This window comes from Dendropsophus ebraccatus, chromosome 14, assembly GCF_027789765.1.
Source record: "Dendropsophus ebraccatus isolate aDenEbr1 chromosome 14, aDenEbr1.pat, whole genome shotgun sequence".
Lineage (NCBI taxonomy): Eukaryota > Metazoa > Chordata > Amphibia > Anura > Hylidae > Dendropsophus > Dendropsophus ebraccatus.
In genome coordinates, this window is record NC_091467.1 from 59,635,131 (window position 1) to 59,660,457 (window position 25,327).

At 41.7% G+C, this 25,327-nt stretch overlaps 1 protein-coding gene across 1 annotated transcript; it reads left to right on the top strand.

Moving 5' to 3' along the window:
* The first annotated feature begins 1,196 nt into the window (after nt 1–1,196).
* PLTP (phospholipid transfer protein) lies at nt 1,197–24,121 on the top strand. Its single transcript, XM_069954072.1, has 16 exons — nt 1,197–1,303; nt 13,646–13,770; nt 14,428–14,527; nt 14,770–14,898; nt 15,418–15,573; nt 16,853–16,916; nt 18,688–18,751; nt 18,938–19,029; nt 20,071–20,247; nt 21,936–21,995; nt 22,261–22,425; nt 22,602–22,669; nt 22,952–22,994; nt 23,073–23,136; nt 23,327–23,403; nt 23,487–24,121. The coding sequence occupies exons 2-16, from the start codon at nt 13,659–13,661 to the stop codon at nt 23,607–23,609; spliced, it is 1,494 nt and encodes a 497-aa protein (XP_069810173.1). The 5' UTR covers nt 1,197–1,303; nt 13,646–13,658; the 3' UTR covers nt 23,610–24,121.
* The last annotated feature ends 1,206 nt before the right edge of the window (nt 24,122–25,327 follow it).

The following is a 25,327-nucleotide window of genomic DNA, read 5'->3' on the forward strand; positions in this document are numbered from 1 at the left end:
GGTGACCTGGGTCTATATACACCCAGGTCACCTGATGCAGTCGGTCAATCACTGCTATCCTTGCAGCCAACTTGGCTGGGACATAGCGGGATGTGCCTGCCCCTTCCTACATGGTGATTGGCTAATTAAAGCCGCCAACCATGCATGGAGGAGACTATCATTTTTACTTGAGCACCACATGGTTTTCAGTTGAGTATCGAGTACTTCTGATACTCAAGTGGATAGTGAGCTTGAACCAGCCTGTTCTTTCATCTCTAGCGATAAATCTTACCAGTAGCATATACTTCCACTGGGATTTCATTGGTTTTGGTTGAAGTGGTGAGGTTCATGTGCAACTCTTGGAAGAAACCCTCTAAAAGAAGTTTATTATATTAACACAAGGCCGTACACAGATGTGTATACTGCACCTGTATTCAAGTGTTTCTATTACAGACCCTACATTTTTACTGAACCACAGTTAAAGGACCCAATGGGCATGTGGTTGTCATTAGGAACCTTAAAGGAGAAGGTCCTGCGTATTATAAAGTTCTGCAATCAGCAGGGAGGAAATTGATAACAAGTACAGACTTACCTCTCCTTGTGCCTGTGGTGAGTGGTGGGATCAGCCGCGGAAAGTTGTGATGACGCCATGACTCGGGTAAAGGCCTGTCCCAGCTGATGGACTGGCCACTCAGCCACTCAGTTACTAGAGCGGCATCCCGTCCTAGTCACTGACTGGTTGGGCGGCCAGTCCATCAGCCGGGTTGTGACGTGTCAGCCTCGGACATCCCGGTGGGGATCCCGAGGCCAGTCCAGCCGCTCACCGCGGGCATGGGGAGAGGTAAGTTTGTACTTGTTATCAATTTCCCCCTTTTATAATCCACTGGACTACTCCTTTAAATTTCTAAAATAGGTTTTATTCCAAAATGTCTCTATCCCATCCTGTAAACCATACTGGGGAGTACATTTTGTGTATTATTCTAGCTCCCCAGTGTGTACACCTCTGCTGGGTGTTGCTCGCCCCTCACTTCTGTGTGCACTTTGTGCGGTTCCCGTGGTTTTGTGCTGTATGTTTGTATCAAAGTCCTCGTGTGTTCCCCCCCCCCCCCCCCTTCTCCAGTCTGTATTACAAGACGAGATGCTGCCTCAGGCTGTGTTCCTTGTCCAGCTGTGTGGTCTGTGGGAAGGAGGAGGGGCTGTGCGTGGTGTGTGTGTATGAATGTGTATGAGAGTGCTGTATATAAGCCTCTGCAGGCAGCGTTCTGCTCTAGTACCAGTGCAGGGACTGCGCAAGCAACAGAATCCCACGAAGAGTAGGGACTGGGTGAGTGTGTACATAGATGGATGCTCCTTCTCAAATCTACCAGCACTTCTGTACCTTTCCATTTCTCCTACATCCACTTTCTTAGCAACAGATGTCACATTTTATCGTTAAATACTAATATTGGACTAAAAGGGTTTTAGGAACTTAAGAAACTAACCTGACCTAGAAAACCTGAATGCTGCAACTGCATGTGGGGTTACAGTATATATAGATACAAAATGGATAGGCTGTATCCCAGGTCTTATGTAACGGTGTACCTTATATTAGGCTAATTATGGTAGTGTTATTTGCCTACACATACTACCCCCACTAACATGTAACATTTTTAGATACAACTTATAGCAAAAGAGAGACTGTCTCCTCTATACGTATCCATCTGTAGGTGACTATATACATATCCATTGGAGGTGACTATATGTATATAGCTATTGCCTTCACTATATCCCTTCATTGGCGGAATGAATACTGGATGATAGTAAGACCCTTCTACATGACTCCCATAGATTTCCTATACACCTGTATTGTATTCATTAAGGATAATGTTCCTTTATTGAGCATTGGCCGAACGTGATCTCATTTTCTAATTGCTCTCTAGGCAATGGCTTCTTGTTCCCTGAAGGATATGCACAGTATACATAGGCGATCTATTATCCCGTTCCCAAGTGGACAGCTTGATCCGTTGATTTATTCTGATTTTTTTTTTTTAAGATAAAAAAAAAATTAACTTTTTGCTTATGGGGCTTTTTGACTTTTTCTGGATCAACACTGCAGGAGATTAGGCTGAATGGGATAGCCTTACAATGTTCAAAACTATTCATGTGTTCTGCATGTTGAGAGGAGAGATAAGTTGCTGCCCCGCTCCTCTGTCGGGGGCTTCTCAACCAAAACAAAAAATTTTTTAAATCCAACTTACCTGACCTTCCTCTTCCCCAGTTTTATCTGTAGTAAGGTAGTCAGGAGGCGATCAGTGGATTTACAGTAGGTGACTTTTGACTAATGTTTTTTTTTAGCATGATGATCATGGTGCAGTCTAGATTCTCTGGTGGCCATATATGTAGGCTTCAGGGTCTTCCCCCACACTGTAAGCCACTATATTTACTTTATTTATGTGATATTTGTGCATCATTTTTATTCTGTATTATTTTTCCATCATCTTTACATGGATTTGGGGAATGTTTGCCTAGTCAGTGTGTGTGTGTGTGGGGGGGGGGGTCTAGTCACAGTCCTGCACACAGGACCTTGCCATGATGGTATGTACCATATATACATGTTTTTAATTGTGCTTGTGCTGTATAAATTGATTACTATATTATTGGTGCATAGTTTTTAATTATATTTTAAGTGTACCATCTAGAGATGAGCGAACCGGGTTCGGGTTTGAGTCCATCTGAACCCGAACGTTCGGTATTCGATTAGCTGGGGCTGCTGAACTTGGATAAAGCTCTAAGGTTGTCTGGAAAACATGGATACAGCCAATGACTATATCCATGTTTTCCACATAGCCTTAGGGCTTTATCCAACTTCAGCAGCCACCGCTAATCAAATGCCAAAAGTTCGGGTTCGGATGGACTCGAGCATGCTTGAGGTTCGCTCATCTCTAGTACCGTCTAATTTTACATGCAGCTTTTTTCATGTCACCATGAAAATGCTACCTAAGCTATCAGCATCATGTTTTAGAGCAGAAGGAGCTGAGCAGATTGATATATATCTTTGTTGGAAAAGATTCAGTATAACTTGTAATTTATTGATTGAATGTTTACAGGCTAAAGAGTCCAGTCCATTGAGTGACCCCGCCCACTGGACTCCTTACCACAGAATGAGCAGGGAATTCTATCAACAGGTTGCAAGTTATACTGAATCTTTTCCAACAAAGATATATATCAATCTGCTCAGCTCTTCCTGCTCTATAACATGATGGTGATAGATTACATAGCATTGTCTTAGTGACAGGTTCCCTTTAACTATCAATCTATCTATCTATCTTTTTTATTATTATTATGTTCCCTGTAATTGTAGGTAGTGTATAGAGCATGGTGCAATCTTAAAGGGGTAGTCTGGCGGGGGGCATTTTTTTCCTGACACCGGGGAGTAGGTGGCTGAGGGAAACAACGTCTACTCACCTCCCCGGTTCCAGCGGCGGGCCCTGCATCGCGGCGCTCCGGTCCCCGGCCGCTTCCTGGTGTCTGACGCGGGCCCGAGACGTGACGTCTCAGGTCCGTTCAGCCAGTCAGTGACTGGCTGAGGCAGGATCCGTTTCGAGTCCGCTCAGATCCCGCCTGTCACTGACTGGCTGAGCGGACGTGAGGCGTATCGTCTCCGGCCCGCGTCAGACACCAGGAAGCGGCCGGGGACCGGAGCGCCGTGATGCGGGACCTGTCGCTGGAACTGGGGAAGTGAGTGGACATCGTTTCCCTCAGCCACCTCCTCCCCGGTGTCAGGAGTACCCCTTTAAAGGAATTTTTTTTCTTAGTTTTTAGTTAATAGATGAAGTTTTTGGTTACACATTATACTAAAAAAAAAAAAAAAAAAAAGATGCACCTATGTATAATTTCAGGAAATTTCTGAAATTTTTTGCACAGTCCATGTCACCCGACAGAAGTAACCTGATGCTAGATTGAATTTACCCTGTAATTTCAGGACATGGTTTGTTCTTTTCCAGGAATCCCAGCTCAGCATTCCTAAGACTGTAGAATATTTCCTATTACACTAGAATCTATATACTATACCAATAGAATTGCGTCTCCTGAAGGGATACTGGACACGTCACCAGTGATACAGAGGTGTAAATGAATGTTATGTCATAGGCAGCCACGTTTCCATGTCCTACAGAGGGTTTGCCCTAGGCTTTGAGTTCCAGAAGGAACCTGTAGATTAGGATCATCAAATTTTTTTACCAAAATATTCTAGATTTTTAGCAGGTAATAGCATCATGGGCAGCATGCAAGTATGTGTACTAGCTACATTGATGGACGGTATCCACCTGAAGTTCTTCTGGTCTCCTCGCTGACCTACATTCTGCATAGCTAAAATAATCATTCGAATGCACAACAGGTTAGGGCGCGTTATAGACTCCGCACACAGCGTCCGGCTATCCCAACCTTACATAGCATCCTATGTGCATTTGCTTTATGGCGCTGCAAGTGGAATTAGAAGCTGTATGTTGTCTGAAGAAGGCAACTGGTAAGTCTGCTATGGCCTGGTTTATGCGTCCCAATGGGCAGATTGGTAGCTGGACAAAGCCGGTGACAGATTGGAAGCAATTGTAGAACAGGAGGTGAGATTTAGGTCACTCGAGAAAAACATCTGTTGCCCCTCTTATTCAGATTTTATATGTTAACTGCATAAGTAGTTGTATTTGTAAGGGTTTAGGTTCGTTATATTGAAGGGGTACCTTTTTTTGCTTACTCTATAATATAACCATAAAATAAACGTATACTTTTTTTGTCTATATATCAGTTTCCATTGAAAGGCAGCAGTAAGAAGCAACACTGGCCTCTCTGCTGCCTCCCGTGTTCATGTTGGGAACTGCAGGACTATCTAAACCCTACAGCTCCGGTCCCCTGTCCGGGTCTGAACATGGCCAAGATGCACTAGATAATGACAGGGCAACAAAGGAGAAACTGAATGGTATACATATTAAAATTATTATTCCTTTTGGGAAACTTTCAAAACTTATTAGTTTGGGGAACTATCAAAACTTTTTAAAGGGGTATTCCACTTAAACATAACTTTTTGATATGTTGCTGCCCATGGTGAGACTAACAATTCATTCCATACTTGTTATTATCTATTCAGTCTCCTTCCCCCAGTTCTGAGCTTTTGCTTTCTGCTGAAGACACAAAAATCTGTCTGTGAGCTTTTCTCTCTGTCTCCCCCTCTTCCCCCCTCCCGTCTGAGACAGCTGATGTAACCAAGTCCCTGGTAGGCTTTATCTGCAACACTGTAACTTCTTTTTAATGCTGGGATGATTAATGATGAGTTTGTTAGCAAGTTGACCTCAGAAAAACCCTCCCAGCATTACAAAGAAGCTACAATGTTGCAAATAAAGCCAGCCATGGACTTGTCTGCATCATCAGTATCAGAAGGGAGGGGGGATGGGGGAGATGGAGAGAAAGGCTCAGATTTTTGTGTCTTCAGCATAAAGCAGCAGCTCAGAACTGGGGGAAGGAGCCTGAATAGATAATAACAAGTATGAAAGGAATTGTTAGTCTCGCCATGGGCAGAAACATATCAAAAGTTATGTTTGGGTGGATTTCCCCTTTCATGTGCAGTCCCTGGCTCACAGTGATTTCCTACTTGTCAATTTAAAGGACAATTTAAATACATGTTAACCATGTAATATCTTGTTGTCACAACATACCGGCTCATATTATTTTTGAGGAAACTGACCTGAAGGTATATTGTTTAAGAACTGTTAAAGATCTACAAGTCCGGGGATTTGTTGCACTGTCCGCACTGGCAGCTCATCAGAGAGAGTGTCTATTATCCCCAGGCATAGGCCCAAAGCCAAATTCTGACTGTGTCTTTTCGTGTTGTGACTCCAGAAACAAAAACACTCAGTTCCTTAGAAAGATCATATCAACTCGCGAACAACAAAACATATTTTGCAGGGATTTTCCGGCTAGTTAAAAAAACAACAACACATACCTCGTGCAAAAATATTTATAACCCCAAAAATTGCCATTATTAAGTTTCTTTTGTTTTCTTCTTAAGGATGGGAGTTTTATAACATTTCCGCTTTACTAATTGTTCTCTTATGACAGAAACTTCATGTGAACTTTATAGTCAGAGGTTATTTCTTACCACAACCTAACATTACCTTGGAGGTTAGCGATAGTTGAGCAACATTTTGTAGTTTAAATGTTAAAGGAGAAGTCCGACGAAAATTTTTATTAAAGTATTGTATTGCCCCCAGAAGTTTTACAAATTACAATATACACTTATTACGGAAAATGCTTATAAAGTGCTTTTTTCCCTGCACTTACTTCACTTCCTGGATAACATGGTGATGTCAGTTCCTGGATAAAATGATGATGTCACTTCCTGAATAAAATGGTGATGTCACGACCCGACTCCCAGAGCTGTGCGGGCTGTGGCTGCTGGAGAGGATGATGGCATGGGGACACTGAGGGACACAGGGCACTGGAGGGACACTGAGCATCCCTCTGCCATCATCCTCTCCAGCAGCCACAGCCGCACAGCTCTGGGAGTCGGGTCGTGACATCACCATGTTATCCAGGAAGTGACATCACCATGTTATCCAGGAAGTGACATCACCATTTTATCCAGGAAGTGAAGCCTTGATGCAGTAGTAAGTGCAGGGAAAAAAGCAATTTATGTGTATTTCCTGTACACAGCTGAACAGCCGTTGTTTGTACAGCGTGTCAGCATAAAGGGACTCTGTCACCTCCAACCCACCCCCTCAAAACTAAAGTCATCTGTAAGTAGGATAAAGGATGCTGATTCCAAATCTGTAATCTGTTGTTTTTTACTCCTTTGTATTTCCCTGCTGTAAGTCTACAAACCATGCATGTGGATGCATAGAGAAGGACTACTTAGCTCAAGGATATAATGGAGAGGACTACTCAGACTCCTTCATTTGTGGTTTGGAGCAAAGGAATTCAAGAACATAGAGACATAAAAAATGAAGATCTAGAATCAGCGTTGTATAGTCCACTGGTGTATAATCGACTGATAACATGAGTTTAGCGGTTTGAGGTGAGAGAGTCCCTTTAAAACATATGTACCATCAGGTACATTTGCTTTAAGATTTTCCCATGAATAGAACGGCACCGGCGCAGGGAAACTGGTGCCACAATCCTTTTTCTGAACCGCGGCCCGGTTCCTGTGTACGGCGCCATTCTATTCACGGGCACTGGCTGAAGCACTGGAGGTGGGCCGGCCCACCCCCAGTGGGAGGAAACCCTTGTCCCTCTATGACATGGCTCCATTAGAATCAATGGAGCGGCATCATAGAGGGGCAGGGGTTTCCTGGGCCCACCTCCAGTACTTCAGCCCCGGCCTGGCCGCGGTTCAGAAAAAGAACCATGGCACTTCCCTGCACCAACACCGTTTTATCCATGGGCAAAGCTTAAAGGGAATGTACCTGATGGACTGCTGACGGTATGCCATAATCTACATCAGCATAGCCTTTTTAGGCATCCCGATGTATACTTGTGAAATAGATAAAAAATTAGATATGAATGAGTCCCAAGGTAACATATAGTAGAAGGTATGGCCTTCCCATTCATTGGTAAAAATATACACAATACACATATATTTTTAGATTTTAGAAATAACTAAAACAGATATATATATATATATATATATATATATATATATATATATATATATATATTTCTGGGGTAGGTTTAGTTTTGCTGCAAGGAAAACACATATTGACCTGTGCAGTTTGTCATGGTTGTGGGGACACGTGAAATGCCATATTTTCTATCTACAGAAGTCAATGGTGATGACTTAAATAATCTGCACACATAGGATTTGTGGTTTAGAAAGTGAGGGTTGTTCTGGTCCCTAAACGTCTTGCTTGTGCTGAATAAAAGAAAATTTTTTTGAAGGTCTTGGTTGGTCCTCGGTTGCACTGAAATAGTCCTTATTTCTCTGGGTTACATATTTACTTCTATGTACAGATGGTTGTACACCGCAATAAGGATGGTTTCAAACAAATCATACTTACCTGCCCTTTTGCCCTGCGGCTGCTGTAACGACGGCTCCATGTCCCTGACTTTCTGTAGTGGATCACTGCTGGGGCCAGTGAATGGGCATTATCTGCAGGAATGAAACATCATTGGAAGTAGGCAGCAGACGTGAGAAGTGGGGACTGGGGGCCATCATAAGAGTGGGTTCTGGGCAGGTGAGTATGATTTGTTTGTTACTTTCAAAATGTTCTCAATCCTTTTATATGGATAAACCCCTTTAACAGTTATATGCTATTTTTAATACTGAGGTCTCTTATGTCACAAGAGAACCTTTGGGCCTCTTTAGGCTTCAGAGCCAGCAGTGCCTGCTACTTTTGGCCCCCTAACTACACCCTTGAACGTATCTATATGGTCACATGACTCAGCAAATTTTGAGCTACAACTTCCGAAACTAGCAAATCTCCATAGCCATGTGTTGACCGTAAGCCGATTTCATGGTCCATCACGGCCTTCAAGGGCATGTCACGCACTTTGCCTCTCTTCAAGGCCCTTTGTTGTTGACGGGATGTGAAGACATAACATTTTTTTTAGTCAAACTAAACAATATTGTGCGACAGAGTCTGAAAGACAAATCAATTTTTCAGCAAGGCTTATAAAACATTCATTATTACATGAAACAGAAGCGGATATGGTTAAATAAATCAGGACGCATTTATTTACAATGCTCCGGAGACCGCAAGAACTTCACAAACCTGTCCTGAACATGGAGGAAACATGTCCCTAAGGTAGTCCGGACACTACAACTTTGGCTTTATGAGCATTTAAGCAGAAATATACAGCAGTTCCTACTTGTTATAGGAATTCCATGAAAAGTTCCAGATGCATTGATGTTATTAGCATAGCGAGAATAACATCTGCTATGGGGCCCAGCAGCGGAGGCGCCCACCTTCTCTGGGTAAGGTGCAGCTACTGTGGATAAAGAACGGGACCATGAAAAATTCAATACAGAGCACTGTAACAGTAAAGATGACCATATACAATTAATAAAAGTAGGTTGTTGGTTATTGACTTATGTTACTTAATATTAACGACTTATCGATATTGACCAGTACAGTTGTTTAAACTTGCCAAATATTTTACATAAGTTTCGATCCACAGGTCTATAGTCCTACCGTCTTGCAGCGGATTTTGAATGTAGTGGCAGCTTTCTTCAAGTACGTCTATGCCGTGCTGGTTAAAAAATAATAGACACCATACTTACCTGCTCCCGTTCCTGCTCCTGTCACGCTGCTGTCTGATTCTTTGGGTCTCAGCTCACTGACAGCCCGCTCAGCCAATCACTGCGCTGTCCCATTGCAGCCAGTGATTGGCTGAGCGAGCTGTCAGTGAGCTGGGACTCCAAGAATCAGACAGGAGCACGCCAGAGGAATGGGAACAGGTAAGTATGGTGTATTTATTATTTTAACTGGCATTAAAGCAGCCAAAGAAATCTGTCACTACATTGTCGCAACGAGAATCAAAATCCGCTGTGAGAATACAGGACTATAACGGTAATGACTATCGCAATGAATTGCGCAGTGCAAGATCTGCTACAAACTCGTTACTTGTGAGTATATTCTAAATGGAGTATTTCCATCGGGGAGTAGTTATGCCCTGCAGTTATGCAGCATTCAGCTCTCTTCAGTGGCTCCATAGAGGCTTGCAACTCCTTTCTACAAGGATTTGGACTTCCTGTTCTCGAGATGGGTGGGAAGCAGTCGGACGCCCTGCAATCTCTTCGTTATGCTCTATGCTGTAAATAGGGCTTTGGGAATACCCCTTTAACTGTCCTACTGTTATCTTTTCCGACCTCCCCATACATGTAAAAGTTTGCCATGGCCGAACGTTCATATGTTCTCTATAGACAGCCCTGGTAGTGGCTTATCTCTCTAAAACAATCGGGTATCTATCTAAAACAATAGAGTCAGGCAGAAAAAGCACATCTGACCCTTCTCTTTGGTGGAGAGTCAGGAGGCTGCCATACACCTTAGGATGGGTTCATACTAAGTTTTTGCAATCCGTTTTTTGCAAAAAAAAACGGATGGATGTGTGTGCATTGTTTTGATCCGTTTTTCCATTGAGATCCATTCTTAAAAAAAACGGATCCATTTTTTTAACAGACACAAAAATAAGGTCGACTACGTTTTTGTGTACGTTAAAAAAAAAACGTTTTTATTATTTTGATCCGTTTTTTTATAATGGAATCGAATGCACACACATCCATCCGTTTTTCACTCCTTTTTTGAAAAAAACTGATTGCAAAAACGGAGTGTGAACCTAGCCTAAGACAAAACCAATCTTATTATCCAACTTTAGTCTGAGGTGTCTCTACACCATGGGTCTCCAAACTGCAGCCCTCCAGCTGTTGCAAAACTACATTTCCCATCATGCCTTGACAGCCAAATCCAAAGCTTTAGCTGTCCAGGCATGATGGGAGTTGTGGTTTCGCAGCAGCTGGAGGGCCGGAGTTTGGAGACCCATGCTCTACACCAAACATTTTCTGAACACATTCTATTAAGCAAAGATTATATATGGATGAATCTTATATGGATGATTATATATGGATAATTATATATGGATAAATCTTATATGGATGATTATATATGGATGAATCTTATATGGATGATTATATATGGATGAATTATATGAATGATTATATATGGATGATTATATATGGATGAATTATATGAATGATTATATATGGATGATTATATATGGATGAATCTTATATGGATGATTATATATGGATAAATCTTATATGGATGATTATATATGGATGAATCTTATATGGATGATTATATATGGATGAATTATATGAATGATTATATATGGATGATTATATATGGATGAATCTTATATGGATGATTATATATGGATGAATCTTATGTGGATGATTATATATGGATGAATCTTATATGGATGATTATATATGGATCTTTCAGATGAGAATTTCAAAAACTGAAAACTTCTTTCTAGATAATGATGCTATGCCATTGGTCACCAGACGTTCCATTGTGATCAACTTTAGTCTTATGTTTATGACCACCTTCAAAGTTTTTCCATCTGAACACCCCCTAAGTGTTTTTTTTGTGGGTAATTACTATGTGTCTCCCTCCCTACCCGCTATGGCTTTCTTTATAAACTACCTATAAAAGTTACACTGCTGTAAATAGTGACCATGAGTAAAAGCTGGCATTACGTAGGGTGTATATTGTGTGACTATAAAGAGCGGGTTAAATCTTACTCATATGGACTTGGTTGGCCACACATGCTTTATAGGTATAATGACAGGGACAGAGGCGGCTAATGTTACATTGTGGAAACGTGTGATGTGGTGTTGTATGGTCCTCAAGTTCTAACTTAGATCTGGAAAGGGTTTCCATGCTGGTTAGCATTTCACATAGTCATCTGCAGGCAGTTATCATAGACATTGAGATATGTGGTAATGCCTATTGTGAAACTTTCAGGTTTTGTTTTTCATAGGATCAGGTCACAAGATCCCGACATCTGTTAATGACTGTGGTATACTAAATATAATCTGACCACATCTGCTGAATGATCAGTACTGGGAGCGAGAGGCCCCTGGGCCTCAACATGGAGCTCTACATGAGGGTGGCATTTTAGGGCAAACATTCCCTAACAAGTAGCAGGTGTGGACCTGCTGAGATACTCAACTGGATCGACTTTGGGCCAGACTCAGGAGTGGAGAGTGGAGCCTAAGGGTCCTATTAGTCCTACTAGATAGTCGCTCTTTCGAATAGAGACAACGATCAGCCGATGATCGTGTCATCGGCTGATCGTTTATTTAGGTTAAAACCTAAAATCATCAGGCACCGACCACACATCGATGCGTGGAATAGTGATGCGCGGCAGGCGACCGACGATTCCACAAACACCATACATTACCTACACATGTTGCAGGTCTTCTCCTGTGCTCCTTCTTCCTCCCGGGCCCAGCGCAGCTTCAGAGCGGCCTGTCTAAGCTGACAGACCGCTCAGCCAATCACTGACCAGGACCGCCTTGGCCAGTGATTGGCTGAGCGGTCTGTAAGCTCCGACAAGCCGCACCGAAGCTGCTGCGCACGGGACCGGGAATCAGAAGGAGCGCAGGAGAAAACCTGCGACATGCTAAGGCAATGTATGGTGTTTAAACAAGGGCTGCAAGAACATCGGTAACAATGTCCCTGCAGCCCTTGCTAAACGATTATCGGCCCAGTAAACGAGCGCCGATCTAGCAAATCGGCGCTCGTTTACATTATTGATCGGACCATGGAATAGGACCCTTTCATCCCTCTAAGTTTTCACTCTTTGTCGCACTCCAGGAAATGGAAGCTGGACTTAGATGGTAGGTGGTATCATGTCACTTTTTAAAGAATGGTCCATGTGTAGGTATGGGCAGGCCATCAGACATAGGAAACCAGTGCATTGCCCTGATATGTAAAGGCAGGTCTAGGTGCGAGCATAGGTCTTGGGCAGAAGACAGACCATGTTGTCAGGAATGTGGCAAGCAGCTCAGGTTCAAAGGTCCAGGTCAAACACAGAAGAGACAATATAAAATAGAAGAATAAAGCAGGGGTGCACGTGTTATTTTCCACAACTCAAAGTGCAGCATGAAAGTGGATGGGGAGTTGAAGACACCCACTGGAGCACCCTTATTTAGACGTTAAGTAGATCAACAGGATGAAAGTAGACAAATGTATGACTTCCAAAGGTCACACCCTTCAGGACCCAAGGAAAACTGAGTCCAATGGAACTCAGGTGTTTTTTTTCACGACTCAAAGTGCAGCATGAAAGTGAATGAGGAGCTGTCGACACCCTCCAGAGAACCATCCTTTGGCTGTTAAGTAGATTAACAGGATGGAAGTAGACAAATGTATGGCTTCCAAAGATCATATCCTTCAGGATCCAAGAAAAACTAAATCCAATGGAACTCAGGGCCCTGAGTCTAACAGAACACAGGTCCCCATGAAGACGACACCAATAAGTCCCTTGAAACACGTTGTTCATTTTACCAATAAAAGAGTTTTACATTGGAGCTTTACTCGGATCCTGAAGGCTACAAGTGCCTTTGGAAGCCATCCATTTGTCTACTTTCATCCTGTTGACTGGAGACCAATGCAGTACAAAGTGGTCAAGCAGAAGGAAAGCCAGGCATGGGCCAAATATAAAAATTAGACATCTCTGGACACCTGCTGTATGGTAAACCACAATGTTGCTCAAGCACAGGTGAGTGGGTGAAGCAGTCTAAAATAGGACCAGGATTGGTGGAGGGCAAATATGGAGGGCACACTTGTCCTTTATGTTGCAGAGAGGGCACAAGTGGGCACCCTAAAGGAAAGAACATGTACTGCTGCAGGGAGAGAGGCAGCATGGCAGTGGCTCAGTAGGGCGCGGACCAGGAGGTATATATAGGGCGCGGACCATAAATCCTGAGCAAATAATTGTTGTGAATACTATGTGCTTACTGTGGCCAAACAATGGTTCCCAATAATAGCCGCCATAATGATCACCTGGTACATGTATACTGACCGGCTGGTCTATTACTTTCTGCAGACATTGGATGGCCTTTGGCATTCCCACCTAGGAGTTAGTTCATGCAGAGTTTTTAGATGTCTTATATCATTCCTTTGTAATTTGGTTTTAGGTTGTAAGGGACAATGGCAGTGTCGGCGTACCTTCTTTTACTCGTCCTACCATTTGTATTGTCAAAGTCGTCTTTACAGAACCCTGGTTGCAGAATACGGATCACGTCTAAAGGTCTACAGTTTGGTGAGTAGAAGTCATCACCTGCTGTCCTATACTAATACTATACTATTGTGTCTCTATACTAATACTATACTATTGTGTCTCTATACTAATACTATACTATTGTGTCTCTATACTAATACTATACCATTGTGTCTCTATACTAATACTATACCATTGTGTCTCTATACTAATACTATACTATTGTGTCTCTATACTAATACTATACTATTGTGTCTCTATACTAATACTATACTATTGTGTCTCTATACTAATACTATACTATTGTGTCTCTATACTAATCTAGAATTCTCATCTAGAATATAGCAGCGACCTACATCTAGGCAGCTCCATAATAAGTCTGTGGGGTCATCTGGACAGACATGATGGAGAGTGGGGAAGCGCTGTCATGTGCTGCCCCCTGCCTCCCGATCAAAGGGGGTCTCATCTGGGACCCCCACCAATCACAACTTTTGACATGTCCCAGTGCTTTAAGCACCGTGAGCCATTTATAAAAAAAAAATAAAAATACGGCTTGAATACCCCTTTAATGTTATGGCTGATCTGGCTATAGGTTAAGCATGTGAACCTCGAGCACCATAAGTAGAAAAATGTTATGTATGTATAGAGTCCATAAGGTTTTGTTCTGTGTGGGACTACATAGATATTTTTTTCAATTAGTTAAATATGAAGGACTAAAGTTTGTGGAACAGGAGCTGGAGAACATCACAATTCCAGATCTGAACGGAACTGAGGGGAGATTCGCCTACAGTATAAACAAGTGAGTACTCCTTGTAGTGTAAGAGAGTGCATATTCCATGCCAATAATACACTTTGATGGAATGTAAATACTATTTGTATAATGAACCTGCTTCATGGCTCTCACTTTGGCAGATAATTCTTGCTCTCGCGCCATCTTGGTTTTGCCTGCCAGCATTGGCAGCTTATGAAGCAGTTCTACTTGGTTACAATAGTCACTGTCTCACTGATAATTGTTTTCTTGGTCCTCTCTCTCCTCCGCAGTGTACGGGTCACACACTTACAGCTGTCACAGTCGGACTTGAAGTTTCAGCCAAACAGACAACTGGTGTTGGACATTAATAATGCGTCTATCAGCCTAAACTTCCATAGAAAACTTCTCTACTGGCTCCTGTGAGTATCATCCTCTTATATCACATAGCTAGGGGTTTAGCACAGGAGACAAAACACATCTGAGGCCTGGGTGGGCCCCCCACTTGATAACACATGTTTACTAGTGCAGAGGCTCTGCAAACTGTATAAGTGAATACAATGCAGTTACATCCAGTGACTACAGGGGGCATCATCACTGATTGGAGCCATTACCTTTCCCTTTTCTTCCCAATTCGTCCATCAAAATTTCGTCCAAGCATCATACTCTGCAAAGGCATCTTTCCACCACCATCCCTAGTTATTCCCACCCTCTACTCGGACCTCCCTTCCTGCCGCAACTTTAACAGTACCCTGCTCCTACTTTTATTAATACTGTGCTGGCTGCTGCCCCTGGTGCCCTTAAAATTAAAGTTACCCCCATTAAAAAACAGTGCGAAGCAGGCAGTTTTCCAAGTGGTAATACCTACACAATAATAGTGCCGTCTGCTGTGTCCCACACAGTGTCATTGCATTTTTGTGAATGATGTTGTTACTCTCTAGCTATGACGTGGGGACCATCAATGCCTCAGCGGAGGGAGTGCACATTAAAACTGATCTGGATCTTGCTAGAGATCCAAAAGGACGTCTGAAGATTTCCAATATGACATGTTATGCGTCCATCAACAGAATGCAGGCGGGATTCTCCGGTACTCTCAAGTAAGCTCACTAACATATCAGTATCACTATGCCCAAAAAGTCCATCTGTCTGCTTGTATTAGTGCAAAGGAGGTGAGCCATATTCAGGAGTGCTGGCATCTGTTCTTAAAGAAGTCTATCTATCTATCTATCTATCTATCTATCTATCTATCTATCTCCTATCTATCTATCTATCTATCTATCTATCTATCTACCTCCTATCTATCTATCTCCTATCTATCTATCTATCTATCTCCTATCTATTTATCTATCTATCTATCTATCTATCTATCTATCTATCTATCTATCTCCTATCTATCTATCTATCTATCTATCTCCTATCTATCTATCTATCTATCTATCTATCTATCTATCTATCTATCTATCTATCTATCTATCTCCTATCTATCTATCTCCTATCTATCTATCTCCTATCTATCTATCTATCTATCTATCTATCTATCTATCTATCTATCTATCTACCTCCTATCTATCTATCCATCCATCTATCTATCTATCTATCTCCTATCTATCTATCTATCTATCTATCTATCTATCTATCTATCTATCTCCTATTATCTATCTATCTATCTATCTATCTATCTATCTATCTCCTATCTATCTATCTCCTATCTATCTATCTATCTATCTATCTATCTATCTATCTATCTCCTATTGATCTATCTCCTATCTATCTATCTATCTCCTATCTATCTATCTATCTATCTATCTATCTATCTATCTATCTATCTATCTCCTATCTATCTATCTATCTATCTCCTATCTATCTATCTATCTATCTATCTATCTATCTCCTATCTATCTATCTATCTATCTATCTATCTATCTATCTATCTATCAATCTCATATCTATCTCCTATCTATTTACATTTTAAGAAGCTTTTTCAAGAACACTGTAGATTTGGCTCATGTTATGTTATTTCTTTTGAAAATACATAAGCACCATATAGAAAACATAAATGGAGGTCCCAGATGGACTGATGGACCTAAACTGTTCATGTATTCATGTGAATGGCGACTATGTACAGTAATTCTCCGTACCTCCAGAGTGGCCAAACATTGATTACCCCCAGTGATCAGTTGATCGCCAATTTGACTTCAGTTTGAAATAAAATTCTCTTAAAAATGCCCCCGAAAGTTCTGTATGTGATATCCTCAAACATATTGGCCTTGAATACGTCCTTCATAATCAGAGCCATTGGCTGTTGTATGGCCGTCATTATTTGTGGACACCTTTAGTCCAGTCTTGGTCTCACTTGCTCTGTGTCCTTTATTTCAGGAGGGTATACGACTTTCTGGCGTCTTTCATTACAACAGGAATGAGATTCCTACTAAACCAGCAGGTAGGCCCATATGTTGCTACTGTACTTTGCGTTTTATGTTATGAATGGCTCTATGGAGGAACCGAGAGAGCTGAGTATGCTGGAAGAGTGCTTACTCGTCTCTCTCTGGCACCTTCATAGGAATGAATAAAGCCGTGGGTCTTGTGGCATACCCGTGGCTCTATTCATAAAACAGAAGCCAAGGGTCCGATATGGAGATCAGACCCCTCTTATCGCTTACTTGTCCCCTATCCTGTGCAGTATTTTTTCTTGGAATACCCCTTTAAACTTTTTTTCTTTGATAATATTTCTAATTTTCCATTTGACTGCCTTTACCATAGAATAATTTTATAGCTTTCATTCTGACCCCTGGGGCTAGTGGACAAATCACTTTCCAGCAGTGCCCTCCTTATCATCACAGACAGTATATAGATAAGATGACATGACACTATTCACAATAGTTGATGCTCAGCATACAACCTCCCTCATGGAGCAACCCTTATTGTCACAGTACATGCCCATTCATGTGAAAAAGGTCAGCTCTAGACAATGGTGTCTATGTCCATGAGGCTGCTGTAAAGCATATCTCTAAATGCCGTAAAAAAAAAAAAAAAAAGCTCAAGCAAGATGTCTGCCCCCATATTACTGTACTATAAATGAAATATAAAAAATGCTAATCATAAAATAGAAACTGATTAGAAAAAAAAATAGAAGATATTTCAGTAATTGGCTCTAATCAGTTAGGGAAAAAAATATCAAGGTAATAAATTCCTTTTAAATGAAAAACAAAAAATAGTTGGTGTGAGAATTGGGGAAAGAGAAGAACCCCCCTCCCCTTCACATCACAGTGTGTCCAAGTCCTAGGGCAGAGGGCATCAGTGAGGGGTTACTACACCTTTTGTCCGAGTGTCCATTGTTGCCAGATTGAATTGTTATTTGAGTGGCGAGTGAAGAGCCGCTGGACACATGGCAGAACGGTGATCGATTGAACACTCAGTAAGCGACATAAAAGAACTTGACTAAAAGCCTTGAGAAAGTGCCAACATATTGTGTGTTACCATTCTCACATCCAGCAAAGTTGGTAATCTAATTTATCTGCAGCCACATATATACAAGCCTAGGCAGATTGGGGTAACGTAGTTTAAAAAAAGTCCATCCATCTAATTCTTGTGCAGTCCTAATCTAGGAGAAGACACTCAAAAACGACTCACGACTCCAAATCTGTCAAACAGAATAGATCCCCATATCAGTGACCCTTCTCCAAAATCTGTAATATTTTACACTCCAGAGATGTAAAAACTGTGTTTTTCAGAGTTTGTACGGACAAAATCATAAAATGCAGGACAGCAGGGGGTGCTTTCAACACAGCAGAAGAGTGACACTCACCCATTCTCCAGTTCCTGTGATGTCATGGCTGCCTGCTTAGCCAATCAGTGACTGAGGCGGGACACCTCCACAGCTGCTGATTGGCTGAGCGAGCAGTTCTTGTCAGAGGAGACCAGTAGGAAGCAAGGAGTGCTGTATTGTGTTTACAGCATCCTCTGCTGGCCAGGATTTTTTTTTTATTTTTTATTTGCCTGGACAACCCCTTTAATTAGAAGACTTGTATATGTGTGCTGTTCTCAAAACCAGTATATAACATTGTGTTCCTGGGCTTCAGTATTTCACATATAATGCTATCTTTATAGGTTTAGTGAATTCAGCATTTGTGCAAGATAATTTTAATTTATAATTTTTCTAATGTTTAAGACATGTCTCTAAAATAATTATAATTCTTGATGTTTTCTTACAGATTTGTCCAGCACTGAGACATGCCGGGCTGGTACTGCTGAATTCCATGCTTAACACTGTGCCTGGTGAGTAGGAAGCCATGTGTGTATCGTATGACCGTGTATAAGATGTACTCTCTTACCCCTATATGTGTGAGTGAGGGGGAGATAAGGAGAGACAATGCCAGGACAGACAGGTAACCTGTCCCAGATATGCCCCGTTCACATTATAAGCTTGATAACAGTTCATACTATTGTGCTTTTTCTTTGCAGTAAAGAATCCAGTGGATGATTACATAGGCATTGACTATTCACTCCTGAGCGATCCTGATGTGTCAGAAGACAGTTTAGATATGGATTTTAGGGTAGGTATAAGATCTTACATACATTATACTTATTAGAGAAAACTATAATATATGTCAGCCTTCTTAAGATAAGAAGATTTCAGCAGCACCGTGGGTGGAATGGTCATTGTGTATTAGGGCCGTGCTAGAAGAGTCATTGCCAGATGGGGTCTATATCTTCTTAGTCAATGACAGCTGTCCTTAAAGTGTCACTGTCACTTTTTTTGTTGTTGCAGAAATCAATAGTACAGGCTATTTTAAGAAACTTTGTAATTGGGTTTATTAGGCAAATATGCCATTATCAGCATTCAAAAAGACTTTCCCCAGGTCCCCCCCCCCTCCTCTCTCTCATTCACTGCTCATTATCAAGGAATCTCGACTCTTTTACATCAGTCGAGCCCTGTCTGTTCTATGGAGAGGGGAGGGTGGAGAAGGGAGATTAGTCAGCAGCAGAAAGCAGAGAACAAAGGATTACACAGTGGGAGCTGTGTGAAAGCCGGTATTCAGAGGTCAGAGAGGTCAGTGCTGACTTCAGAGGAGATAGCCCGGTGATGTAGCTGTAAATTAACTCTTTTTTGTCCTGTTTTGGAGCCTCATCTTCTTCCACCACTCCCCTCTCAATGGAAAACCATGAAGACAGGGGGGAGAGCTTCAAACTACTTTTTCATGATAAAAATGCATTTTTCGGCTAATAAACCCAATTACAAAGTTTCTTAAAATCGCTGTACTGTTGATTTCTGAAAAAAAAAACACTTGAAAGGGATTTTGTCATCACTTTAAAGCACCCACATGACAAGTTATTGGGACAGTCCCCAGTGGCTTTTCTCACCCCACCAGCCTTGGTAGATCTTACCCTGTTTGGGCACATGGAGAGATCTGGTGGGGCAGGTAAAAGCAATCTGCAACCACCTTAGGTTCCTTAAAGAAGTATTCCCACAGCAGACAAACCAAATCTGTTGAATGCTATTTAAACTGATTAAAAAAACAACAAAGTACGCCCTATCTAGGGTCTATTTTAGGTGCCGTATAAGCTCCACTAAACCCATGTTCTATTATTTTCAGGGCATGTTCTACTCATTAGATTCTGAGAATGACACAATCCCCAACACATCCCCGGCACTCCACATAAAGCAAAAGGAACGCATGGTCTATATCGCCCTTTCTGAATATTTTTTTGATTCAGCGATGTATGCGTATTACCGGTCAAATTTACTCAGTCTGGAAATTTCACATGAACAGGTAAGAATAATTTTTTTACTTCTAATAAATGATACTTTTGGTATTAATACATGCTCTTAAAGGGTTGGCACACCTGTAAATACTACCTTTGACTGTGCGGGTGCTTATAGGGGTTGTCTAGAACTCGTGTGTGTGTATTTTTTTCACCCCTCCTTAGTGTGTATATATATATATATATATATATATATATATATATATACTGCCCAGACTATCTCTTTGAGAGAAACTATTTAGACCTATTCTAAATAGAGCAGGTTATTATAGTAAACTGTTATGATAGTTGGAGGGATGCAAATGGGGGTATAACGTATTTACCACTAGGCACCCATGGTCCGGTGCCTAGGGCAGCACCTTGCAGGGGGGCAGCACCAGGGAGCAGAGGGAAGGAAACAAATTTTTAGTTTGTTTTCATTTTTTAAGTCTCCAACTCCCATTCAGACTTGCCATTAAATCTGGTGTCTTTTCGAAGGGGGGGGGGATGGCGTTATTGGTCAGGTCTGGTGTGGCGGTGTTATCCAGTCACAGTATGGCGGTATTGATCAAGTCTGGTGCGGTGGTGTTATCCAGTCACAGTATGGTGGTATTGGTCAGGTCTGGTATGGCAGTGTTATCCAGTCACAGTATGGCGGTGTTGGTCAGGTCTGGTGTGGCGGTTTTATCCAGTCACAGTATGGCGGTATTGGTCAGGTCTGGTATGGTGGTGTTATCCAGTCACAGTATGGTGGTATTGGTCAGGTCTGGTATGGCAGTGTTATCCAGTCACAGTATGGCGGTGTTGGTCAGGTCTGGTGTGGTGGTTTTATCCAGTCACAGTATGGCGGTATTGGTCAGGTCTGGTATGGTGGTGTTATCCAGTCACAGTATGGCAGTATTGGTCAGGTCTGGTGTGGCGTTGTTATCCAGTTACAGTATGGTGGTATTGGTCAGGTCTGGTGTGGCAGTGTTATCCAGTCACAGTATGGTGGTATTGGTCAGGTCTAGTGTGGCGGTGTTATCCAGTCACAGTATGGCGGTATTGGTCAGGTCTAGTGTGGCAGTGTTATCCAGTCACAGTATGGTGGTATTGGTCAGGTCTAGTGTGGCGGTGTTATCCAGTCACAGTATGGTGGTATTGGTCAGGTCTAGTGTGGTGGTGTTATCCAGTCACAGTATGGTGGTATTGGTCAGGTCTGGTATGTCGGTGTTATCCAGTCACAGTATAGTGGTATTGGTCAGGTCAAGTGTGGCGGTGTTATCCAGTCACAGTATGGTGGTATTGGTCAGTTCTGGTATGGCGGTGTTATCTAGTCACAGTATGGTGGTATTGGTCAGGTCTAGTGTGGCGGTGTTATCCAGTCACAGTATGGTGGTATTGGTCAAGTCTGGTGCGGCGGTGTTATCCAGTGACAGTATGGTGGTATTGGTCAAGTCTGGTGTGGCGGTGTTATCCAGTCACAGTATGGCAGTATTGTTCAAGTCTGGCTCGGCGGTGTTAAATGTGATACGATCAATATGATGTTCAGAATCTAGAAAATCCTAAAGCTAATTGGCCAGTGAAGATGGGGGGTCTTCAGGTTTAGTGCCTAGGGCAGCAGCAGCTGTTAATACGACCCTGGGTATAGGTAATAAAATGGTCCTGCCTTCTCTGCCACAGTGTACTTTACTCTATAGGATGTTGTTTTGTTATTTATTGCTTCTCTGTCGTTCAGATGCCTAAAGACTTGGAAGTCTTGCTGAGGACATCATACTTTGGAAGTCTAATGCTTCTGGTAAGGAGATTTTTACTGTTTTATTATATTATAAAGAACAATGTCGTTGGTATGTCACTGTTTGAATCTGATGTAACTGGTTTTGCAGAGAGGTAGGTACTGTCCTCGATTGTCCAGGGAAGTAAGGGAATGGAGGACCCTGGGTATGTACTACTGACAGTTCTGGTCCTGTCTCCGGAAATGGGAGATCAATCAATGATCGTCCAGTTATATCAAATAGATTATATGCTAAAAATACCTCTCACAATTCTAACATTTCATGCAGGATCCAGCGGTCGCAGAATCCCCTATGAAACTGGAGCTGCGTGTTTCGACCCCTCCACGGTTCACCATAAAGCCAACAGGAACAAGTGTTTCGGTGAATGCCATTCTGAACATCTACCTGACTCCAGTAGACCAGCCCCCTTTGCAGCTAAGCAGCATGACAATGGTAGGCCCACAACCTTATGACTTCACAGACTATTTCCGTGTAAGAATTACGCAGAAGCCCCCCAACTAATGTGTATTAGGGACCTTGCTATTGTCCTCCAGGGCCAATGACTAATACTTATGGCACCCATACATAGTTGGACATATTTTGAAGGTTTGAAACACGTTTCTCCATAGGAATCGCGCCTCAGTGCAAGGGTGACTCTGAAGAAGACCACTTTACAGGTTCAGCTGGACCTCAAGAGGTAATTGAGTCTACGCTGTTTTTGACTTCTTCCGTAAAATAAACTGCTCAGAAGTACTTAGGTACTTACTCCTAAGTTACCTAACGGTGTTATACAGCATTTGTAGGTCTCTTAGACAGTTATCGCTATTGGTGAAGTTTCGGTTTGGAACAAACTTTTTGCCAAAATTCAGCAGAGTAGAGTATTAAACATTTGAAAAGATTACTTATAAGTAATCTATAGACCTGACATAGTAATGTATGAGTAGCTACAGAAAAACATAATAATATTTATGACCTGTAGGTTCCGAATATATTCCAACAAGTCAGCGCTGGAGTCTTTGGCGGTGAGTGAAGGACTGAATTCAGCCTATAGCTCTTTTTGTACCAGATATTTTTATAATTTTTTCCCTTTCCTATTACAGCTTATCCCCTTACAAAGCCCCCTAAAGACTCTTCTACAGTTGACAGTGATGCCTGTTCTTAATGGTAAGACAGTATACTCTCTCTTATTTATAGAGGCGTAACTTTCATTTCTTTTGGTCTCCTCATATAGAAAAGAATGACTTAACAGGCTCCTCCTAGGTGTAACCACACCCTCTAACTCCGCCCCTGCTTATTCATACTCCGGCTATGAGGATCGCAAGGTCTTATAATATGTTTTAAATGTATTCTACAGAGAGAACAAAGCGCGGCGTTAGCATTCCCCTTCCAGAGGGTTTGGATTTTACTCGGGAGACAACTAGCCACCATGCCGTAAGTTGTACTACCCGATTAGTATTCATATGACTGCCAAGATTACTTTTCATTATAGTTATTGGTTCTTTTCTTCGCTCCAGGGTTTTATTCTCATTGGCGGTGATTTACACTTCTCCATGAGTCTTCGGGAAGTCATTGATAAATACCGTCCTGTTCCAACTCCTCCAGCAGAAACAACCCAAGAGACCAATGAGGCTATCTGAAAACATTGCGCCCTTCCTCGATGGCCGCTAAGAGATAGTACTGTGTGAGCTTATCACAAGGCTAAGGTGTCTCTAATTCAAGGACATCCCAAAACAGACCCAACCCAGTACCACAATATAGGAGGACGCCACAATGGATGTGGATAGGCTATAGTAAGGTGTGACCGGCATGAGGGCCCTAGCTTCCAGAGACACCTATGTATCGTGATCACGTAGAAACAGATAGCGGAGTACCATTTATTGCTACCACCCTAGAGACTGTTTAACATTTCTAAAAAAAAAAAAAACTTTGATCACCTGAGGAATTTAACCAACACTGAGCAAACAAAACACTAACAATCTTAAACTAACAGGTAATATACAGATTATAGAACAGGCTGATTGTAGCTTCGACTCGGGAAGAAGGTCTACAAGAACTTACTATTGAAGAAGCCACTGAACTCGTCAAAGCTTCTGCAGACTTGTCTGCTGGCACCATGTCAACCGTATGAAAAATAAAGAAATATTCAGAATGTGTAGATGTGGTCATTCAGTAGGTAGAATTCCAGAGAGTGTTGTAAACATATGTGACAGGTGAGAACTGTACTGTGGGACAATGCACATTGTGAGGATACTTTATACAGGTTACATAATCAAATAAGAAACACTGACATTTTCTTAAATTTCTAAAGTTATATAACTTTGTAATATATAATTGAGATATATATAGATATAGATATATAGATATAGATATATAGATATAGATAGATATATATTTTCATGACTGTTAGAGGGTTTTGATGTGTGCGGGACCCTGCAGTGTGAGCGGCCTCGCAGACATCAGTGTCTACAGCTGCCTGTCTTAAACCCCTTAAACACCACGATGCAAAGTCAGTGACAGGTCAAGCATATGTCAATGACTGATTAGAACCCCCGCAGCCATGCCACTTGCACCAACAAGCGGGCGTAAGCCACTTATCTCCGTCCTGTCAGATGAGCGATCTGGGCATAGAGTCTGCTCTCAGGCAGACTCTATGCACAGATCACCGATAGTACTGATCTATGCTATGCAATGGCATAGTATTTATTAGTGTATGCAGTCTAATGATTGCATGTTTAACAGTAAAATAAGTGTAAAAAAAAGTGTAATTAAAAAAAAAAAAAAGTTTTAAAAGTATTATTTTTAAAAAAAAACCTTATCCCCCCCCCTGAATAAAAGTTTAAAATACCTCTTTGCCCAATATAAAAATAACAAAAAAAAGTAAAAGAAATTAACATATTTTATATCGTAGCATGTGGAATTGTCCGAACTATCAAAATATAACAATATTGTTCCCGCAGGGTGAGTGGTGTAAACAGGAAAAAACAAAAACACCAGGATTGATGATTTTATTTAAATTATATTTTAGAAGAAAATTAATAAATAGAGATGAGCGAACCTTGAGCGTAAAATATTTTTTTACACCAATATGATAATAAAAACGAGAGATCAGGATGAAAAAAATTACACCTCAACCAGCCCTGTAGGTGGAGAAGTAATAGCGTTATGGCTCTTAGATGGAGGGGAGAAACATTGCACTAATTTGACCCGGACATCAATGACCTCGGTCATGAAGGGGTTAAAAAGGACCCTGAACACATTAAAGTGTTGCTGTTGTTATAACTTTCAATATTTAAATCAACGGTAGATGTGATATAAAGCAAGTTTGCAATTTACATTCATTATTTTTTTTCTTGTT

Bases quoted from the DNA above. Each gene is read 5' to 3' on its own strand.
- PLTP (XM_069954072.1), top strand. From the start codon at position 13,659: ATGGCAGTGTCGGCGTACCTTCTTTTACTCGTCCTACCATTTGTATTG. The intron at 22,426-22,601 runs GTAGGCCCACAA...GTTTCTCCATAG, and splicing joins AGCTAAGCAGCATGACAATG to GAATCGCGCCTCAGTGCAAG. The intron at 23,404-23,486 runs GTAAGTTGTACT...TCTTCGCTCCAG, and splicing joins AGACAACTAGCCACCATGCC to GGTTTTATTCTCATTGGCGG.